The sequence below is a fragment of the Ctenocephalides felis genome, unplaced genomic scaffold (genome assembly GCF_003426905.1).
Source record: "Ctenocephalides felis isolate EL2017-DRISC unplaced genomic scaffold, ASM342690v1 CF-g0.4_SCAFFOLD_01170, whole genome shotgun sequence".
Lineage (NCBI taxonomy): Eukaryota > Metazoa > Arthropoda > Insecta > Siphonaptera > Pulicidae > Ctenocephalides > Ctenocephalides felis.
In genome coordinates this window covers 38,942,819-38,965,797 of record NW_020537324.1, presented here as the reverse complement: position 1 = coordinate 38,965,797, position 22,979 = coordinate 38,942,819, and the positions used below count along the sequence as shown (strand labels likewise).

At 31.6% G+C, this 22,979-nt stretch overlaps 1 protein-coding gene across 1 annotated transcript in view; it reads left to right on the top strand.

Moving 5' to 3' along the window:
* LOC113367210 (MTSS1-like protein) overlaps positions 1 to 22,161 on the top strand; it is a gene marked incomplete at its 5' end in the record, with an annotated part of 143,299 nt that extends 121,138 nt beyond the window's left edge. The window contains 2 exon segments of the mRNA XM_026608840.1: positions 15,239 to 15,375; positions 22,057 to 22,161. Coding sequence (XP_026464625.1) covers positions 15,239 to 15,375; positions 22,057 to 22,161 — 242 coding nt within the window.
* Positions 22,162 to 22,979: the final 818 nt, after the last annotated feature.

Here is a 22,979-nt window from a genome sequence, read left to right as displayed (position 1 = left end):
CATTTTTTTCTGAATGAATGAGTTATTATCCAGCGGCTTTTCTTTTGTGGATCTGTGTATTGGTTCGCACACATACGTACTTCCAAAAAATAATTTATCATAATTTGATTTGAGTTGTTTTCAAAAGCGAAAATTTCTCAGGGCTGTTTACTGAAAAAATAAATTTTCTAAATCTGTATTATTTTGCATGGAAAATGGCGAAGAAAACATTTAATGAAAAGAGCTGTTTTGTTAACTTTGACCATTTGGAATAGCGACAATTCTCAATTTTTCTTGCAATATTGTTAAACTAATATTTAAATTAATATTTATTTTATTAGAAAATGCTATTTCTGCGAACAACAGTTTTTACCAGTATTTGACAGACAACAAATTTAGCCTTAACATCCGTATTTGAAAAAATATCTAGAAAAATAATCTGTTGTTGAGAAATGCTTGGCGGGCCGCGGTTTGCTCATCCTTGATCTAAACGTTAATACTGAGAGTTAAAACTTTCAGAGAATTGTTTTTTATCTATTTGGAACCATTTGAGCCCATGGGAGCAAGGAAATTCGAAAATGACCATTTTAAGGCCCACCCTAATATATATATATATATATATATATATATATATATATATATATATATATATATATATATGAGTGAGTTCTTGAGGGCGATACATCAAACAAAGATGTATCGATATCGATAGATGTAAGATGTTCTTTGTTTGATGTATCGCCCTCAAGAACTCACTCATATATTTCAACATCAAAATTAACTGCGAAATCATATATATATATATATATATATATATATATATATATATATATATTAACAAAGTCTAGTAATCGGGCATAACATCAATAAAAAACACGAATCTCTTTCAAAAATTTATTTTAAATCCATACGTTTCGGCTATAATCCTAGCCTTCATTCAGTGGAAACTAAAAATAAATATATATATCTGATATATAAAATTCTTCTTTAATCCTGCTAAACGATTATTCGGATTTCGATAAATCTTTCTGAAGTTTGTTAAGGAATTTTTTCAGGATTTTTTGAATCAAAGAAATTTAGTAAGATTGTAAAAATAAATGGATAAAGATACAAAAAACGCATATTATTGTTATTGAAACAAATGAAGACTGTATCTGCCAAACATTTCAATTCACTTATAGTCTAAGACAATATTAAAATATAATATATTCATGTTTATGAACAAGAAAAATGTAATGTCCAGATTATTATTGCCGAAAAGCAGCTGAGATGTGCCAAAAATTGAAAAAATATAAAATAAATTCAACATGCGTCAACAGTATTGATAGATATGAAAAAGCAAAGTCGTTTTTTTTATTTCGTTTAAAATTTAATTGTTGTATTTGAAGCCGTCTAGCGGCGAGGTGGTACATTTTATATATTCCATGGGGTTTTATAGTGCTCAATATAAGCTTTAAAATTAGTACTGTTAAGGGTGTGTTTTTTTTTTATATAAATCAAATAGTTTTATGAGTGCCATTCCCATCAACATTACAATTAATCGCATTTCATCTAGAATTAACTTGGGTCAAGAGTTTCCAAAGTATCATTCAAATTGGAGCACTGTAAAAAGTTCACAGGTTACACCCTTTTTTTCTTCGTTTACTGCTCTAATTTCGTTGATCATAGATAGAGTAGTGCACATATGAACTGACATTTGACCAATTAATTCACTTAAGATATGAACTTAAGTAATAATGTATATCGAATTATTATTAAGAAAAATGTAATTTAGATATTATTATTACTGAAAACATTTTATATATAGTACGAAATTTTAAAAATATTACAAATCACATTTTAGATACAAAATATTAAAATCTAGCAAATTTAATAATGTACAATAAATTTGGGCAGTTATGAATTCAAAAGAAATGTGGAAAATGATAGTTGTGAATGCACCGGATAAACATCACAACTATATTATAAATCCCGTTTGAAAACTAAATTATTATATTAGGTAGGGAAAAGGCTTGTAAGTTGCCACCCCATTGCTTTCATGCTTATATCTCGACATTGAGTACACATATCTTTGATGTGAATATACCGTTGGAAAGAGGACCTCAAAAGCTTTAATCCATGGCATCAGATCGTTTGAGTTATGTGAAAATGAAAATTTTACAGCCGATTTTCAAAAGATCTCGAAAATGACCCCGCCAAAAAAAGGCTTGTAAGTTGCCACCCCTGCAAAAATCGCTGAAAATTCGAGATAACTGAAGTACAAACGCATAATTGACAAAATTTATGAAAATTTATTGATTGGAAATTAAATGAGCGTTAAATAGCTTTGAACAACGAATTGAAAAAAAAATGACATCAAAAATTAAATTATTCATTATTTTCCTCCTCGTCGTCATCATCAGAGTCGCAATTCGGACAAACGTAAATACTCGAGCAACAATTCATCAATTATTCATCGTCAACAACATCATTTAATATTATTATTAAATATTGGGTACTTCTGCATTAAATTTATCGAGATAACGAGAAAAACTACGCATGCTGATCTTAAATTATTTTGCGGTGCTCTTCTTCGATTTTTTGTTGATGACGACGGCTTTGATTGCAACAAGTAATGCATCAATATCGGTTACATCAAAATCGGTTTTTCTTGGTCGACGTGCAGCCATACTAAAAATAAATTTTTATTATAAACATTGAAAGAAATATATTCAAAAATGGTATAAAAATGCACTAAAAACAATTCAATTTAGTTTGAATGACGATTCCATATAATTAAAAAGTCATATAAATGACATAGCACGACGAAACAATGAAAATAGTGGGGTGGCAACTTACAAGCCAAAAATGGTGGCAACTTACATTTTCAACGCCATTTTGGACTGCATCGAAAAAATTTTACTAATCATTGTTTGTTCGGAAATGACTTCAGCTTTTAAAAATTCATTGAATTTCAGTGCCAGCACATATATTTACCTTAGTTTTCCAAATTGGTTTGAGCACTTTTCGAGAAAGAACAAAAATTGTGTTGTTTATTTTTCGATTTTTTTTATATTCTAAACTTTGTACAGTGAAAATTGTGTTCTTGTGACTTTTCGCACCGAAACTAAACTGAAATTGGTTATGACGTATTTGCCATCGATGATAGCTGGAATTTTGGTATTGTCAGTGCTGGAACGTCAAAATCCAGTAGGGATGGCAACTTACAAGCAGTGGCAACGTACAAGCAGTGGCAGTGATAAAATCATGTAATATAATGCAAGTTCGTACTGCTGATACTTTCCAATCTTCTGTGGTATTTGTGGCCTTCTGTGAACTGTGACATTTGCCAAACCCTAAAAATATAAATGTCATGGACCATATAATTGCAAAACTCATTAGTATTGTAATGAAGAATTTGTATTGTAAATAGATTGTACTGTATATATTTGAAATGATTACTTCCATATCTATCAAAACTGTACTTTTGTGGATGTCACATGACATAATGTGAGCTTTATAAGCAATTTTCAAACAACTTTGTTTTCGAAGATCTTATATTTGTATGTACACATATTTGAAATTTTTATGAATATGATTTCCAAAATTACTATCTGTGTTATAATCCAATTTTCTTATTCATATCGCTGTCTATTTTAACTCGCAATAAGTGATTAGACAAAAATGTCTATGGTGACCCCTTTGATGAATTCCAAATTTAGGATCTCAATTTGAATAACCTAAATGCAATAATAATTCATAAAATGTTTTGGTAACACATTATTCACATTAAACCAATAAGTACTTTCACAGCACAGCGTTTGAAATAAATAGTATGTGTCAAAAATGAATACAAAAGGCAGTGAGCAAACAAATGGTCACTTGAGAATTAAATAAAAACCTCATATAAAATCAAAATGAGTATAATAAAATTTAACCTTTAATGCAGTGATAAATTTTATAAATTTATTTGTACAAATTTTCTCATTGCAAAAATATCCCGTCAAACAAAACTCAATCCTCATTTTATTTTTTTACGCCGCTTACTAAATTTGACGCGACCTGCCAATCTCCCACATATTCTCCCTCCCAGTGACGTTGTCACGAAGGAACTATTTGTGGGTGATTGAAAAAAACATCTCAATGGTTTGTTTTCACCGCTATTTCATAGACTGGTTTAATCCGATCTACTGATACAGTGACATTTTTACCACGTATCATTAAATTGAAAGTTTTTGAGGATTGTGATAAAACTTCAAATGGACCTTCATAAGGGTTCTGCAGAGTTCTTTTTGTTCCATCAATAATAGAAGAAATACATAATTCGTATTTTCCATCTCTTTGAACCTAAAGGTTGGTTTTTCCCCATGCCTTGTGCCAGTCACAGGCCTAACCATTCTCATCTGCTTTCTAAGATTTTTTACAAAATCGGACTCACTATGACTGGTCTCTGGGGTTGGTACCAGCATGGTACCCGGTAATCTTAGAGTCTCGCCATATAACATCTCAGCGACAGTCGCTTGAAGATCTTCTTTCCATGCTGATCAAATACCAAGAATGACTGTCGGTAATATCTCAGTCCAGCGCTCAGTGTTATGACATCTTATTGCGGCTTTTAATTGTCGATGATATCTTTCGACCATACCGTTAGCAGCCGGGTGATAAGCAGTTGTCCTAAAATATGTAGTTTCCATTAATCGGTTGAGCTGATCAAATAAACACGATTCAAACTGTCTACCCTGATCTGATGTAACTCTTAGTAGAGCTCCGAATCTCGCTATTCTGTTTGAAAAGAATGCTTTTGCCACTGTAGCTGCTTACTGATTTTCTATAGAGATTGCTTCAGGCCAACGTGAAAAATGATCTACGCATGTTAGACAATAACGAAATCCATCTGATAACGGCATAATAACGATGTCGACGTGTACATTCTCGAATCGTGCTCCTGGCAATGAAAATACTACAGGACTTGAGACGATGTGTCGACTACTTTTTGAGCGCTAACAATCTAGGCAGCTGCGAGCCCATTATCGACAATCTTTTTTAATGGAAGGCCATACATAATGTTGCCATATCAATCTAATTGTAGCATTTGGTCTAGGATGCGACAAACCATGTAGGCTATTGAATATAGCACGGCGAAATCTTTTTGGTATCATCGGCCGAATGATTGGTTGAGATACATCGCACAATAGCGATGTTCCCAATTCTTCTATAAAAATTCTTTTTAATTTAAGATAATGGTCGGAATTCAATAACAGTTGTGCTACGTCTACATCCTTATGTTGTTCATCTGCATTCGTCTTGAAATCTAGATCACCTTTGTTAACTATCTCTATATGGGGTAAAGCATCTGCTATCACGTTATCTTGACCCGATATATGTCTGACGTCAGTCGAAAATTGACTAACAAAATCAAGGTAGCGAAACTGTCTCGGCGTACACTGGCTATATCACAAATTCTCTTCCCTCTACCATATGCCTAAAAAATTTTACAGCGTCGTAAATTGTAAGAAGTTCTCTGTCGTAAGTCGAATATTTTCTTTCTGTTGCATTCGAGAAAAAAGCTAATGAGCTCCATTCACCATAAATTTGTTGCTGCAACGCCGCTCCTACAGTGTGGTCGGAAGCATCACAAGCTATTGCTAAAGGAGCGTTTAAACGCGGGTGCATCAATAACGTTGCTTCTGCTAAACTTTTTTTACACTTTTCAAACGCTTTCTCCATATTTGAATCCCAATTCAGTACAGCATTCTTCTTCGCATTACCACACAACTTGTTGGTTAACGGCTCTTGTACTTCTGCGGCTTTCGGAATGAAACGTCGGTAAAAATTTAACATACCTAAAAATTGACGTAACTGTTGTACCGCCTTAGGCCTTTCGTAATTTTGTATAGAAGACACATTTTGCTGGATTGACTACAACACAGAATTCTTGCAACTTCTTGAATACAATATGTAAATGTTGCATATGCTGTTCCTGCGATTCCGATGCAACCAATATATCATCGATGTATGCATAACAGAAGTCCAAATCTCGCAAAATTTCATCCATGAACCGCTGAAAAGTTTGCGCTGTATTGCGTAAGCCAAATGTCATAAACGGAAATTCGAATAGCCCGAAATAGTACGGGAGCCAGCAACGTTTTCGAGCAAGCATTTTAGTCAGGCTGGTTTTTTGGTATGTGGTCCTTGGTGCTCTCTCGGTTAGGGTAAGGGCCGTCTGGCAGCTGGAAGTGGTTGCGTTAATTAGTGCGCAGCCAATTTGTACAGCGTGATTTCAAAATTTTGAAAGCATTTTAGTCAGCTCAATTTTCGTTTTTTGACTTCGAATAGGTCCAACAGACTCAATTTTTTTGTTGCCAGACATTTTGGGCGCTGCTAAATATGTGCCAAACGCCAATTTAATTATTAATTTTTTAAAAAATTCAAATCATTTTAGTCCGTCTGAAATTTTAGTATTATGTTCGTCAAGGGTAAAAACACGTAAAATTAATTTGCCTGACGTTTCTGCGGTTGTTAACCATGTCTGGCAAGCAAGAATGTCTGGCAATATGATACTAGTTTATAGCATTTCATAGTCAGTCCAATTTTCATTCTTTGACTTGATATTTGATTTGATAACTTGAATAAGTTATCCAGATTCACATTTTTGTTGCCAGACATTTTGGGCGCTGCCAAATATGTGCATGACTGACGCCAATTTATTCATTATTTTTTTTTAAATTTCAAATCATTTTAGTTTGTCTGTAATTTTAATATTATGTTCATTAAGGGTCAAGAAACATAATATTAATTAGCCAGACGTTTCTGCGGTTGTTAAGCATGTTTGGCAACGAAAAAAGTCTGGCAATATGATACTAGTAGACAGAGTGAGACAATCGCTAAATACATTGGCGCGAATGAAACAAAAAACTATTATACTCGTAAGAGCTATACGTTTACTAGGCAGGAAACCATAAGAAAAATCAAGTAACTACATTAGACAGATGTGTTTGTTATAAACTTCTCTGCAAAATTGTGTTTATACCATTTTTCTTTAGAATCACCGTTTCTTACAAATTGCCATCTGGAAAGTTAAAAAATTCATATTTCTCATAATATGCAGCCTTTATAAATACATCATCGAAGGTGAATTATGAGTGAAAAATAAAAATCCATTGATTTGTTTTGGATAGATGAGTTTAACGAGTCTTTTGATATATCACATTGTAGTATTATTGTCTCAGTGTGGGAGGTTCGCATACCTGATTGTTTTGAAGGAATTAATCGAAATAATTATGTATAAATGAATGCGAGGCATGTTATAACATCCAAAGTGCTTAAACAGTTATCATATTAAGCCATAAGACGAATAAATCTGTATAATAGACGTATTTATTCGTTGTTAAAAAAACGATATTCCCAATTATAAACTTGATTTAAGAGACCTAGGTCGAATGACTATCATTATATAGTGATACATATTGATCTAAAATGAACCCATTTGAATTTTTGAATTATTAAATACACTTCGATTTTTAAAAAACAGTGCTCAATTTACAGCTAAAAGCTGAAAGAAAATAGGGCGGAGAATGTTTGCTGTACAATATATATTGTATATATTATACGAGTATATATACTAGAATTTTAAGATTCTATTCTAGGGGTAGCTCGAACTGGTAAGGTAGCAAAACTAGTATTATCAGTATTAAGTATAGGTATGTGTTACAATTGGTTGCTGCTAAAGCCATGTAATATGTACATGTACCAATAATATTACATGTATCATGTAAAATGAAGTCATTCGACTCAGTTATCTTAGTGATAAAAAAAAATTGCGTACAGCAAAATGATTATTGTCAGTTCTCATTGCAAAATTTAAAATATATGATATTCTTAGGAAATTGACGATGTTACTTAACCACTGTCGAGTCAAATTTTTTAAAATATTAACAGCAATATTTTAGAATCATTAACGTATTTTTTACAGCTAGTAAAATTAAAAAATTGACTAATATGATGCAATTTCTTTGTCTTTTCTAATTAGGTCTTTATTTAGCTTTATTTTATTTGTTTTATGAAAATGTTATTGAAATTGCACTAACTTTAAATAGCGCTCTTACGAGTATAATAGTTTTTTTGTTTCATTCGCGCCAATGTATTTAGCGATTGTCTCACTCTGTCTACTAGTATCATATTGCCAGATTTTTTTCGTTGCCAGACATGCTTAACAACCGCAGAAACGTCTGGCAAATTAATTTTATGTTTTTTGACCCTTAATGAACATAATATTAAAATTACAGACGGACTAAAATGATTTGAAATTTTAAAAAAAATAATGAATAAATTGGCGTCTGGCACATATTTGGCAGCGCCCAAAATGTCTGGCAACAAAAATGTGAATCTGGATAACTTATTCAAGTTATCAAATCAAATATCAAGTCAAAAAATGAAAATTGGACTGACTAAAATGCTATAAACTAGTATCATATTGCCAGACATTTTTGCTTGCCAGACATGGTTAACAACCGCAGAAACGTCTGGCAAATTAATTTTACGTGTTTTGACCCTTAACGAACATAATACTAAAATTTCAGACGGACTAAAATGATTTGAATTTTTAAAAAAATTAATAAATAAATTGGCGTCTGGCGCATATTTAGCAGCGCCCAAAATGTCTGGCAACAAAAAATTTGAGTCTGGTGAACCTATTCGAAGTCAAAAAAACGAAAATTGGGCCGACTAAAATGCTTTCAAAATTTTGAAATCGCGCTGTACAAATTGGCTGCGCACTAATTAACGCAACCGCTTCCAGCTGCCAGACGGCTCTTACCCTAACCGAGAGAGCACCAAGGACCACATACCAAAAAACCAGCCTGACTAAAATGCTTGTTTTGAAAACGTTGCTGGCTCCTATACTAAAAAGGCGTAGTGATTGCAGTCTTTGCAATGTCTTCCTCGGCTACAGGGATTTGATTGTAAGCTTTCACTAAATCGATAGTAGAAAATATTACCTTACCACATAATGCTTGCGCAAAATCATGGATATGGCGAACTGGGTACCTATCCGGTTGAGTCCGCGCATTTAATCTGCGATAGTCTCCACAAGGTCGCCGTGTTAGGTCTGGATATTTCTCTAAAATTTTATCATATGGGTATATTGTGGCTGGCATCATTTTAACGGAAGGTATTATTCTATTTTCCGATTGAAGTGGATCCGCTGAATCTGCAGGGGTTTCACCTAATATACGCTTTCTAACATCAATCGCGAGATTGAAATAAGTGAGTAAATCTACACCAATAATAGGATGCGATACCTCTGCTATCACGAAATTCCATGATAAGGTTTTGCTAAGTCCAAAATCTAACTTCAAAGATAACATACCGTATGTAGCTATCGGTGTTCCATTTGCTGCTGAAAGCTCAAATAAACATTTCTGACGGGGACATTTCACTAAACTGCGCGGGTACACACATACATCGGATCCAGTGTCTATCAGATAACTCACATTTGTCTCTTTATCTGTGATGAAAATGCGGCGAGAGTTATTTGGGCGTTTGTCACTAGCCGCCATTAGTAAACGCCCGTATCGTTTTCCGACTTAAAATTACATGGCGATATACACCTTCTTGCATGACTTCCGTAGCGTTTATGAAACCAACATAAGTTATCTTGTCGCCTTCTAAATGACACTTTCTTCTTCTGATACATTTGGATCTTATCTAAACGCTTTGAAACAGCATCGATATCTTGACGCATTTGACACAGTTCAACATTCTTTGTTTCATTCTCAGAGGTTTGCGAATTTGTAATCACAGCTACACGTTGCTGTGAATGGTTAACGTATAAGCGGTCAGCTAGTTCACCTACCTCTTGTATTGACTGTGTTCCAGAAGCTACCTCCAAAAATTATTGAATTTCCACCGGTAGTCTGGATAACCATATTGCTTTAACTGCGTTGTCGTCGGTCATTGAAGTCCCGACTAAAGTCCTCAAATAACGCAGGTATTGAGATGGTGTCCTATCAGCCAGGTCTACATCCGTCATCAACAACTGCATCTTTGGCATTTCCGAAGTGCCTAATCTTGAAATTAACCTTTAATGCAAAGTAGGGCATCTCCTTAGGCTCATTGGTTATCAAATCTCGAACTTCGGTTAAATGTCTAATATACAGTCTTGTAACCAATAATCCATATTTCTCCTTCTTATCGTGGATATTGGAAGACGCGAATGCCTTCTCCACCAAGGCAAACCAAAGTTGTAAGTCATTCGGTATAAAAACGGGGATGTGCAGTTTGTGGCAATATGTCCATGTTGACGCGGCATAATGTCAAACGTCAGGGGTCACCACTGTCGGGAATTAATAAAATTGCCGTTTAATAATATATTTAACCTTTCATGCAGTGATAAATTTTATAAATTTATTTGTACAAATTTTCTCATTGCAAAAACATCCCGTCAAACAAAACTCAACGCTCATTTTATTTTTTTTCCGCCGCTTACTAAATTTGACGCGGCCTGCCAATCTCCCACACTTTTATTAACATTTAAAAATATATATTTTCAATAATATATTTAAATAAAATTAAAAGAATAACAACACTATCTAACACTGAACATAATCTGTTTTAACTTGTCAAAACCAGTTGACATATGAGTAGGCGATTCATCTGTCATCATAAATAATATTGTGTGGGAAGCTATTTTAAATCAAGTGCTGTTTACCAAAAATTTTTAAATTAAGAATGTAAAGTTTCTACGCAATTTTGAAATATTATCTTACCTTTCCGACCATCTCTGGATTGGCACGAATTTTTCAAGACTAAGACTGGCCAAATCGGTTTAGCCGTTTTCGACTTTTACCAAATCATTTGATCGAGAGCTCCATTTCTATATATAAGATTAAGATATAAATGTACAAATTTTCGACGGTCATAACACGCTTTGCACATATATACGAGGGTGGGTTGGAAAGTTTCCGACCTAACAATGAAACTAGTGGGGTGTATGGCATCGTGCCTTAAGGCAAATTGCTGGAACTTCCCGTACTGTAACGAAATGTTCGAGGAATACATAATGTTTTCAAATAGATTTTTATAAATATTGTAACATTGTCTAATATTTATAAGAATTATATAAACTGAATAGCGTAGTTAAAATTATTTGTTTAAAGTATATTAGAACTTTAGTCAGAATTAAAAATAAAATCTTAATCATTTTCGATACAAAAAAAAAATGATACAATTTTTTTCCGAAATCAATTATTTTGTTAAAACAAGCTGAAATTTCTTTGAATCATTTAAATTGGACGCTTAGTTCTCTCAAAAACTGCGATTTTTTGCACATTTAGCTCTGTATCTTTGAAATGGCTGGGCCTGCCATTGCCAAAAACTAATCGGCCCTTCTCCCAATCATTACAAATTGAATGTTTGTTAGATCATTCAAATCGGATGCTCCGTTCACTCAGAAACTTGATTTATATTTTCTGCACTTTTTGCTCCGTATCCGCGAAACGGCTGGACCTGCCTTTGCCAGAAACTAATCAGCTCTTTTCCCTGTCGATAGGAATCGAATGTTTTTTGAACCATTCAAATCGGTTGATCCGTGCGCCCGAAAACGTGACTGGAAATTTATATCCATACATACATACACACACACACACATCCATTTTTTCTGAGGTATGCCAAAATGTTCAGAAACCTTCAAAACGTCGAGTAATGTAAAAATTTTCAATTTCGCTTTTCGGCCCATTACAATAACTTACCCTACGGGAAGTTAACAAGATTATTTTCCAGCGATGTTCCCACCTCTGTAATCCAACCAAATAGTACTTGGCATATTGGAACCCATCCAAATAGTACTTGGAAGACGATGGCGCTTTGTCTTGATGGAACAGGATTTCTTTTTCTTGCAAATGTGGCCCCTTTTGCGCAATTTGTGTTTTTATCTTGTTCAGTAATAATTGTCTTCAAAAATAATTTTTTGAAGACAGTCGATTAAAATAGCTTAGCTCCACGATTATTTCAAAAAGCAGTTGCCATCAATTTTCCTGCCAAAAAAAAAACAGTTTTTGTTCCTTTTGGACCAGTTTTTCCTTATGCAGTCCACTGTTTCGATAGTAATTTTCGGCATATAATAATGTATCCCCCAGTTTTACCTACAGCAACTAATTGGAGCTAAATTTTGCCTAGAAACGCCTAAAGTATGTTGGAAATGTTGATTTGAAGCAAAGGCAGCACGCATCGGGCAGATAGCTTTCTCATGTATAATTAGTAAAATATGACAAACAATATTTTGACATATTCTTTACCTCTTTTAGCCGTCTTACTCTGATTTGGCGGTCGTATAACATCATTTCGTAAACCTTATCAATGTTATCGTCTGAAGTCGAAGTTTTTAGTCGTCTCCATTAACTTTTGTCTCTCAAGCTCTTACGGCCTCTTATAAATTCAGCTCCTAAAATTTCACTGTGATAAATGATGGTGCAGAGTCCCTATCCCCAGAGTCCAATTTATTTTTAATTGGCGTAGGGGTATTGTGTTCCAAAAAGAAATGTTTAATAACAGCTCAGTACTTAATTTTCATTATTTTCACATCATTTACATGAACTCTTACTCACGCGGCTGTCAATTGATAACTGGACGTCCAGAATGAACGAAATTGTTGTGACTTACTGTTAAAAGAAGCACAATTACATTCATCAGCTTTTTTGACATTGACGTCATTTTTGTGTTGAGGTACTTAATTATTTCGTTTACTCCCTTCAAAAATAATTAGGTATGTGACCCTCCACGCTAGGAAAATTATATAGCTGGCATGTGTTGCTCAAGAAGGAAGGAAATTGGTAGATAACACTATAGTTCGATACTTCAAAAGACTAATTGAATTCGTACTATCTAAACATAAACCCGTGTATCTTATTAACTTTCGGTAGGGTAAGGTATAGTAATCGTAAAAAAATCGAAAATGAAAATTTTTATATATCTTCACGTTTGAAAGGTTTCTGAATATTTTGGCATACCTTAGAAAAAATGGATGTATGTGTGTATGAGTATGTGTGTGTGCGGATACAAATTTTCGTCGACGATTTCGGGAACATTGATCTGAATAATCCAAAAAACATTCGATTAGTGTTGATAAGGGGACTTGCTGATTAGTTTTTGGTAAAGGCAGGTCTAGCCGTTCCAAGGATACGGGGCAAACACTGCGAAAAACGGTAACTTAGTTTTTAAGAGAACCGAGCGTCCAATTTTAATAATTCCAAAAACATTTTACTTGTGTTAACAAGATGAAGAACGGATTAATTTTTTGGGAAGGCAGGTCTATCGCTTATGGACTCGCAATAAAAATAAGTTTAAAAAAATGACATTTGGCCGTCAAAAATGTTTATTGGACATATGTACATCAAATTATCAGATATTTTATAGAGATTTTAATAATGTGTACACTTTTTATATAATTTTTTTTTTTTTGGTTCCATATCAAAATTTTTAATTTTGAAGCTTATTTATATGGTTTAAACAAATGTCGTCGATATTTTCGATAGTATAAAATAACCGATTTGTATGATTGAAAAATCATTCGGTACGTACACGATCACGAGGCGTTTATGCAAAATGCAATTTCGCCGTTTCGGAGGTATGGAGCGCAAAGGTTGTAAAAACGGTTATGCAATTTTTGGGACAACGGATCACCCGATTCAATTAATTCAAAAAACAGTTTGCTTGAGTAGACGGTGTGCCAAAAATGCTTTTACAGAAAATTTCATAATTTTAAAAGTTTTAAAAAATTCAAATTTTTGAAATTTTTTGTTTTTAAAAAAACTAGATTTTGGAAAATTTCAAAATTATAAAAATTTAAATAAATCGTTTTCTTACAAAAATCTGAAAATATTTCGAAATTTCCAAAAAAATTCGAATATATTCAAAATTTTCGAAAAACCTAAACAAATTCTCAAATCCAAACTTCTAGAAATTTTTCAAAATTATCAAAAAAATCAAATTTAAAAAAAAATAAACAAATTTCTTGTAAACATAGACATAATTGTTCATAAAATGCGCTCGTCGCCCCAATTTACAGTATGTATTTATAATTAAAAATCTATTTGCAAAACAATTATTGATTATTTTCATTCCTCGAATGTACGGAAAGTTCCAGCAATTTGCCTTAAGGCACAATGTTTTTATTTATATTTTTAAGGCCACTAGTTTTTATTTATATTTCGCGTTCGACGACTTATAAAGGCGGCATATTATAAAGAATTTTTTTTTAACTTTCGTACGGTGATCACAACGAAAAATAATTATACAATCAATTTTGTGAAGAATTTTATAATAAACAAATGTATCTAAAAAATTTTGATGGTTTTTATGGATTCCGCGGAAAATGGGGAAAACCACAATTTTGAACTTTTGACATTGAATAAAAAATCGCAGAGTATATAAACTCACTACGTGTCCATTGTCATTTATTATTTAACTATGGTAATTACAGATCACATCAGTTTTTAAAAGTGTATTGATTGTCTAATACTCAGTCTGAGTGAAACGTCAAGGAACATAATTAAGAGGTAATTAGTGCCTTAATTGCAACTATAAATAATAAAATATAAACTTACTTAGATGTTTAATTTTTTTATCATAATTATTATTATTTACGGGCGACGATGTAAAATGCTCTTGAGATTCAGACATTTTTAATAAATCAATGTGTCTATTATTACATACCATCAAAATCAAATGATTTTGGATTCTGCATCACTGTTCGGTTGATAGTTAACTACCACAGTTTAGAACCAAAGATATCGATATATTCGCGACAAGATTATCTCGACCAATCGAATTAACTCGTTTCGAATGACCACATCGATTGCTAATGGTGAATCAGTATTTGTGTCTCACTGACCGTTCATTTCGTTGCTTTACTCCTTCAACAAAATTTACACTTATCATTAAAATCTTTATAAAATAAGGCCACGGCATAAAAATAATTTTAAACAGTACATCGTATAAAGTTGTTTATGTAAAAATGTACAAAATTTTTGAATATATTTATTGATTATCTTGGAAAAATCTAACATGGTTTTCAACGACTGTTTTGGAGCACTTTATTATGCCATAATTTGTAAGCTCTTGTAAATGCTATTTTATGTTTTATGGTTTGGATATTATAAAATGTGAACAAAAAACTGAATAGCGCTTATATAAGGTTAGATTAATGCGTTTAAAACTAATAGTATAACTACGATTTTCAACCATTAACGATAATACGATTTAAACAAGATATATTATTTTTCAGCATACGAACGAGGTCATCAGCGCCCGCATTTGACTATCTACACATTTCACGATACAAATCAAAGTTTATCACAACCGACAAGTCCATCTAATACAAGTGTTGCACATAATGCACCAAATAAACCCTTATTACCAATTGTAAGTAAAAAATTTAATATTGAAATAATGAATACTAAATTTATATTTTTATCAATTGCATATTTTTTCTTTTTGCTTCAGCATTTTCTTATTAGCATAATATAATATATATTTACATATCTCAGTCAGGCAGAGGTGCCTGGTATAAGAGATCATGAATAAATTTATATTGAACAAGCACCAAAATGTCTTTATAAAAAAAGAAATTACTGTCATTTGGTGCTTGTTTCCAATTATTAATTTTTTACAAGCTGTATATGTATGATAATAATCTAAGAATTTCAAGTAAGTAATGTTTTATGCATTATTTTAATTTAAGGTTTAGATATAATTAGTCTGTCTCTTCAGTTAAATCTTTTTCTTTTTATTTTTGCTTATGTATATTTAGTTTTAAACGTTACTTTCTGTTTTTTTTTTTTTCAAAATTGTAGAACCACTGACGATGACGTAGAATTTTACGTCAAAACGTATGGAAAAATAAAGATGTTTTAAAAAATCTTTACCTTATTTATATTTTTTATTTGATGTTGCGCCCTCCAAGAAATTAATCATAAATATATATATATATATATATATATATATATATATACTAGCTGACCCGGCAAACGTTGTTTTGCTAAGTATGGTATATTCTAAACAATTTCTTGAGAATCAAAAATATTAATACTTTAAGTGTATAAGGATGTGTTGTTTGAATGCTATGTATATACAATGAGGTATTATAAAAACATTAAACCCCATTAGTTTGTCTATATTTTATCAATATAATCAAACTGGAAGATTTATACATTTTCTGTAGTAAACATAGTATAATCCATCCAAGTCTTTTTTGGTCTTTCGACTTATTGATTACGTTTCAAGGTTTTCAGATTCTTATCGGATTCTGGATTTTGTGTATAATTGTAAATAATACTTCTGAACTTATACAAAATTTTCAAATTTTTGCGAGGAGAAATAGAAAATGAATTAAGTATTTTTTCTTTGACCTGCTTTTTGAAAAGTTTCAAGTAACATTCGATGAATTAAAGTAAATTCAATAAAAGGTATATATGTAGAGCAGGGCGAGGCACAAAGGTCCAATTTGACTTTGAGCAAATATAAACTATATTGTGAAAACAATAAAAATTATATCACAACAAATAACACATATCAAACGAACTGCCTTCTACTTCACCATTGTAGAAATGTGCTTTTTGATGTCTTTCAAAAATTTGTTATTTAGACCTTTTTACCCTGTAGGCGGTATAACTTGAAACGGGCAGGTGGCAAAAAGATTTAAAGCCTTATTATAATTTTAAAGGTATTTTACAAAATAATTACATTTCTAACTAATTCCGAAATACTACGAACGGAAGAAAATACTTTGATTATGGTTTTTCAAAGATTACCATTTATCTCACTCATTTCAAAGATTACAGTTTTTAAATCAAGGTTATAGCTGATTATACATCTTTTTTCCTCTACTTTCAAATATTGTTGTTAAACAATGCTTAATTTTACTGCTTTACATCGGTGGTGGACCTTTTTATTCCGGACCTTCACATATTACTATTTATTCTTCGATAAATTCTGGGAAATTATAACTGGGTTATTCGACAAAATATCTATTTGATCGATACCAAATTTAGGTTCTGAATTTAAATAACATAAATAATAAATAATATAACCTAGAAAATGTTTTATAAATACCAATGAGATCTTTCAGAGCACTGTGTTTGAGAAAAATATGAGAAAAAGTGCATTTTCATATTAACGTTTCAAAAAAGTTGATATTTTGAGTCTCTAGTAACATTTGCGGTCCGTTTACTAACGTGTTTGTATATAAATAAAGTTACAAACAAAACTACTTACTACAATTTAATCATTATTAACTTCCCGAAGGAGAAGTTTATGTTTTCATCAAAAAATCCGATTCGCTAATTTTATGTTTTCTCGACGTTTCGAGCCATTCTGAATCGAATGAGACCAAATTTGGAAAAAGTATGTGTGTGTGTGTGTGTGTGTGAACAGATTTTTTGCCGTAAATCGTTTTCTCCAAAAACGGCTGGACCGATTTCAAAAATTTAAAAGCCATTTGATGTATCTCGATGAGGATTATCGTCTCTAAGTTTTGTGCCGCGATCGGCCGGGCCGTTTCTTTGTAAATTGCAGAAAAGTGAAAAAATTTTCGTCCACGTTTTAGCCCGCAATTCTGAATCGATTCTGAAAATTCAAAAACCATTCGATAGATATTGGTTGGGAATCGTGCTGATTAGTTTTTGGTAAAGATCGGCCGGGCCGTTTTCTTGTAATAACGTTTTTTTAAAAAAAAATTCGACGATTTTTATGATTTTTTTTTTGACGGTAGATACCATAGTTTTCTAGGTCATACTAAAATATTACGGCCCTACGTCAACTCGTTTACCTTTAAAAATTCGTCAAAGTTTGCAAAAATTGGTATAGTTTTTTTGACATTTGTCAAAATTAGACTTTTGATCGACGTTTTCTCAAAAGCGCCTGAACCGATTTCAGAAATTTAAAAGCCATTTGATGTATTTCGGTGAGGACTATCGTTTGTCAGTTTTGTGCGACGATCTGCCAAGCCGCTTCTTTGTAATTTGAAAAAAAGTAATAAACTTTTCGTCCACATTTAAGCTCATCCTACCGAACCGATTTTAAAAAATCAAAAACTGTTCGAAAGATATTAGTGGGGAATGATATTGATCAGTTTTAGGTGAAAATCTACTGAGCCGTTTTCTTGTAATTAACTGTTGAAAAAAAAAATTAAGCCGATTTTTATGGTTTTTTTTTTAGCGATATATACCATGGTCTTATAGAACTTACTGAAATATTACGGCCTTACGACAAATAGTTTGATTTTAAAAATTCATCAAGGTTTGAGAAAATGAGTAGCTCTTTTGACATTTGTTAAAATTAAAATTAGACTATTTACTTGGTATAATGATAGAGTACTTAGTCTTGAACATAATAAACCATTAAAGTCCTGAAAACTGGTTCAATTATAAAAGTTATTGATTTTTGAAAATTTGCTTTTAGAAAATACACCGAGTCAAAGTGTTCGTTCGTTTTCAATTATGTGTAATAAATCCACTCGGAATACTTTTAATGACTCATAAATTAATTTATTTTTTATTGATTAAGTCGATTGTTTAAATATATCGGGAAGTTTATGTAACTTGCCTCAAGGCTAAATACCAAACCAACTAGTTAAATAATATTCACGTAAAACATTATATTAAATGTAATTGAGCATCATCTGTCAAAAACGTTTGACATTTCGCGTGTTAGCCACCGTCCATTGTTTTATTTAAATTACGCTTCTACAAAAATTTTCAAATTAAAAATGTAAATTTACATTAAACTTAAGTTTCTACGCGATTTTGAAATAATATCTCACCTTTCCGACCATCTCTGGATTGGCACGAGTTTTTCAACACTAAGACTGGCCAAATCGGTTTAGCCGTTTTTGAGTTTTACCGAATCATTTGATCGAGAGCTCCATTTTTATATATAAGATACATGAGTAAATACTTGTAGGGCAATACATCAAAGAAAAAATTAATTTTGAAAATTTAAAAAAAATGTTTTAGGTATAACTTAGCGACAAATGAATGAGTTTTATTCATTCATTTGTTCGCTAAATTACATCTAAAAAACATTTTTAAAATTTTTGAAAATTTTTCCATGCTATTTCCATACAAAACTTTGATTGAATTGCGCTCTATCTAAACGTTAATATTAAGAGCTAAAATTTTCAGAGAATTGTTTTTTATCAATTTGGAACCATTTGAGCCCATGGGAGCAAGGGAATTCGAATATGACCATTTTAAGGACCACCCTAATATATATATATATATATATATATATATATATATATATATATATATATATATATATATTAACAAAGTCTAATAATCGGTCATAACATCAATAAAAAACATGAATTTCTTTCAAAAATTTATTTTAAATCCATACGTTTCGGTTATAATTCTAGCCTTCATTCAGTGGAAACTAAAAATAAAATTAACTAGCTGTAAGTGGAATTCTATCATGAGGCTATTATGGCTTCGTGCCTTAAGGCAAATTGCTGGAACTTCCCGTACCGTAACGAAATGTTCGAGGAATACTGAATGTTTTCAAATAGATTATTATAAATATTGTAACATTGTCTAATATTTATAAGAATTATATAAACTGAATTGCAGAGTTGAAATTATTTGTAAAGTATATTAGAACTATAGTCAGAATTAAAAATAAAATCTGAAATATTTTTAATATACAAAAAACTAAAAAAAAATTTAAAAAAAATGTGACAATTTTTTTTTCAAAATCAATTATTTTGTTAAGACAAGCAGAAAGTTCTTTGAATCATTTAAATCGGACGCTTAGTTCTCTCAAAAACTGCCATTTTTTACATATTTAGCTCCGTATCTTCAAAATGGCTGGGCCTACCTTTGCCAAAAACTAATAAACACTTCTCCCAATCATTACTAATTGAATGTTTTTTAGATCATTCAAATCGGATAGGTACTCCGTTCTCTCAAAAATTCGATTTCTATTTTCTGCACTCTTTGCTCCGTATCTCCGAAACGGCTGGACCTGCCTTTGCCAAAAACTAATCAGCTCTTTTCCCTATCAATAGGAATCGAATGTTTTTTGAACCATTCAAATCGGTTGATCCGTGCGCCCTAAAACGTGACTGGAAATTTGTATCCATACATGCATACACGCACATACACACACACACACATCATTTTTTTCTGAGGTATGCCAAAACGTTCAGAAACCTTCAAAACGTCGAGAAATGTAAAAATTTTCAATTCCGATTTTCGGCCCATTACAATAACTTACCCTACGGGAAGTTAAAAACTAAAAACAATTGAATTGGAGTGAAAAGAAAAAATAAAATAGTATATAGTACTTACAATTAGTTAATCTTAGTGTTAAATTGGAAAATTTTAATAATCCATGGTATCAAGATATGGTAATGCACTACACTATGTATTATAAACATTAAACTTGTAATTACACAATATTTTCACAAAATACTAATTTAAAAAAATCACAATTGGATAGTGTGTTGTTCGTAGACTGGTTGAAGATATAATCGAGAAAGGACATTTTAAAAAATATTTTTTACCAAGATTCTACGCGTCTTTTTTATTGTTTTGTGAGAGATTTGGAAATACTATCTAAATAATAGAGGTTTGTGTCGAACAGCGTGTTAAGTTTGTTCCGTTTATTTATTGTTTTATTGCTGTGAATAGTTAAAAAAGATCCTCCTATAATTCTTCATTTGAATAAATTTTGTTCGAATTGTAGTACAGTCGGGTTAGAAAAGTCCATATTGTGTTTTAAATTATAAAAATGCTCTGCTATCATAGTTTTAAATTGCTTCGGATTTTTTGAATTATTTTTATGTTGTTGTAAACGTTTCATTAAGTTCTGGCTAGTTTCTCCTATGTAAATTATATTACAATCTAGACAATCAATTTGATAGACGAGATTTCTAAGTCGTTCGATATTAAAAGGGGTTTTTGTTTTGGTAAAAATAGTACTAGTCGTTGTACTAAAATTGTTTTCAAGTCGGAGTCCAGACTTATAAAAAAGTTTTAAAAGTTTTTTAAAAACATACAATTCTTTAATGTATGGCAAACATATTACACCAGAGAGAGTTTCTGAGTCAGGTAAATCGTTTTGTACTGTGGAATTGTTCATTTTATTCAAAAGGTATGATCGTCTGTTACTGGTTACGGAGTTTATAAGTTTTAAGGGATAGGAGTTATCTGTTAGAATTTTCGTAATTATATTGATATTGTTGTCCTAAAATGTTTTGTCCGATAGACAGCAAGTTCATCTCTAGCAGAATTATCTTTACCACTTCTTGAAATTACAATTTTTAAAAATTACAATAAACATATTTTTTAGGTATCGAAGGTCGAAGTTGAACTGGTAATGTTAGGCTAGGTTTGTATGGTCCGAATTAGTTTTTGTTCAAGGGGAGAAAAATTTGGAAACATTATTTAGTATTATTAAGTAGTTGTATTAATAGCTCAAAAATCTAAAATGAAGATTTTTAAAGGGTCATTCAAAATTTACTATGCGTGGGTAGGTAAAGATCGTGTTTCATGGCCGAGGTTGAACTAGTAGTGTTGGCAAGGTTTATATGGTCAGAATTAGTTATGTTCGAGGAGATAAATTTGAAACATTATTTAGTATTACTTGGTAGTTTTCGCAGAGTAAGGAGGTATCACATCTTTTGTTTTAGCCTGTTTACTTAATGCTATGAAACAAGATTCTGAAAAACGTCTTTGAATGGTGTTCCGTTCGTGGTAGAGAGATACGGGCATTATAAAAGTTAAAAGAGTGTTTGAAATTTTTGATGTGGTCTGTTATCATAGTTTGGTTTTGGTAGGGTTTTTCGAATTATTGTCGTGTTGTTTGATTCTTTATATCAAATTTTGTCCGGTTTTATACAAATTTATTTTTGCCCTCAGTCCAAAATTCTCTCTCCCCCATTCCAAAAAACATTTCAATTTCATAAAGATCCTTAGCAATCTAGAGTTGGGTATTTGTAAATTAAAAGATCCAGAAAGGGAATCAAAATTAAGATTAACTTGTTGCAATAATTTTTTATTTTATTAAAAAAAAAATTTAAATACTAATTCCAATCCCTTACAGTTAGAAATTGCCAGAGATTTAAAATTATGCAAAAAGTTCTTGAAAGAAAATCCTGACATTATAGTTACCAGAGCTGATAGGAAACCTTACTGTGATTATGAATAAGTCTGATTATCTCTCAAAAACCGAAGCGCTTTTAAATGACACACTTACATACCAACCTTTAACTAATGTCCCTACCGATTACATAAACAGAAAAACTCATAAACTTATCACAAATTTAATTTAAAAAAAAAAACAAATATCCAAATCTTTAGGTTTTTTTCTTAAGGTTTTCATCCAGACTTTCCTAAATTATATTGCCTTCCGACTCTAGTTGCCGACATAAACTACCGTTAAGTAATTTAACTAAATATTTAAGTACTATCCTCTCTAAGGTCACCATTTATCAAAATCTAATGTCTCAAATTTTTTCATCTTAGCAAAATTTCTCAGCAACTTAAGTATACGCCTGACTTTTCTTTGGTTAGCTTTGATGTCGTTTCTTGTCATCACTACGTTCCATGGGATCTTGCGTTGGATGCCATTTCGGATCGTTGGAATGACTTCAAACCACATACAACATTAATTTATTTTGGTTTAAATACATATTAAATTTCATATTCATAATACATATTTTTGTTTGACAATAAATTTTTTGCTCAGATTTTTGGTATGCCTACGGTTCTAGTATTAGTCTCCTTTGGCAGATTTAACTTTACAGTTACTTGAAAATTTTGTTCTACCCAAACTTCCTGTTCAACCTTTCTTTTACTTTAGATATGTTGATGACGTTCTCTTGTGTTTAGAAAATAATTCATCTCTTCCACTCTTGATTCCTTTAATTCTTTTAACAATCATTTAAAGTTTACTTGTGAGTTTGAAGATGACAATTCCATTAGTTTTTTAGACATTAAATTATTAGAAACCAAAACAATTATATT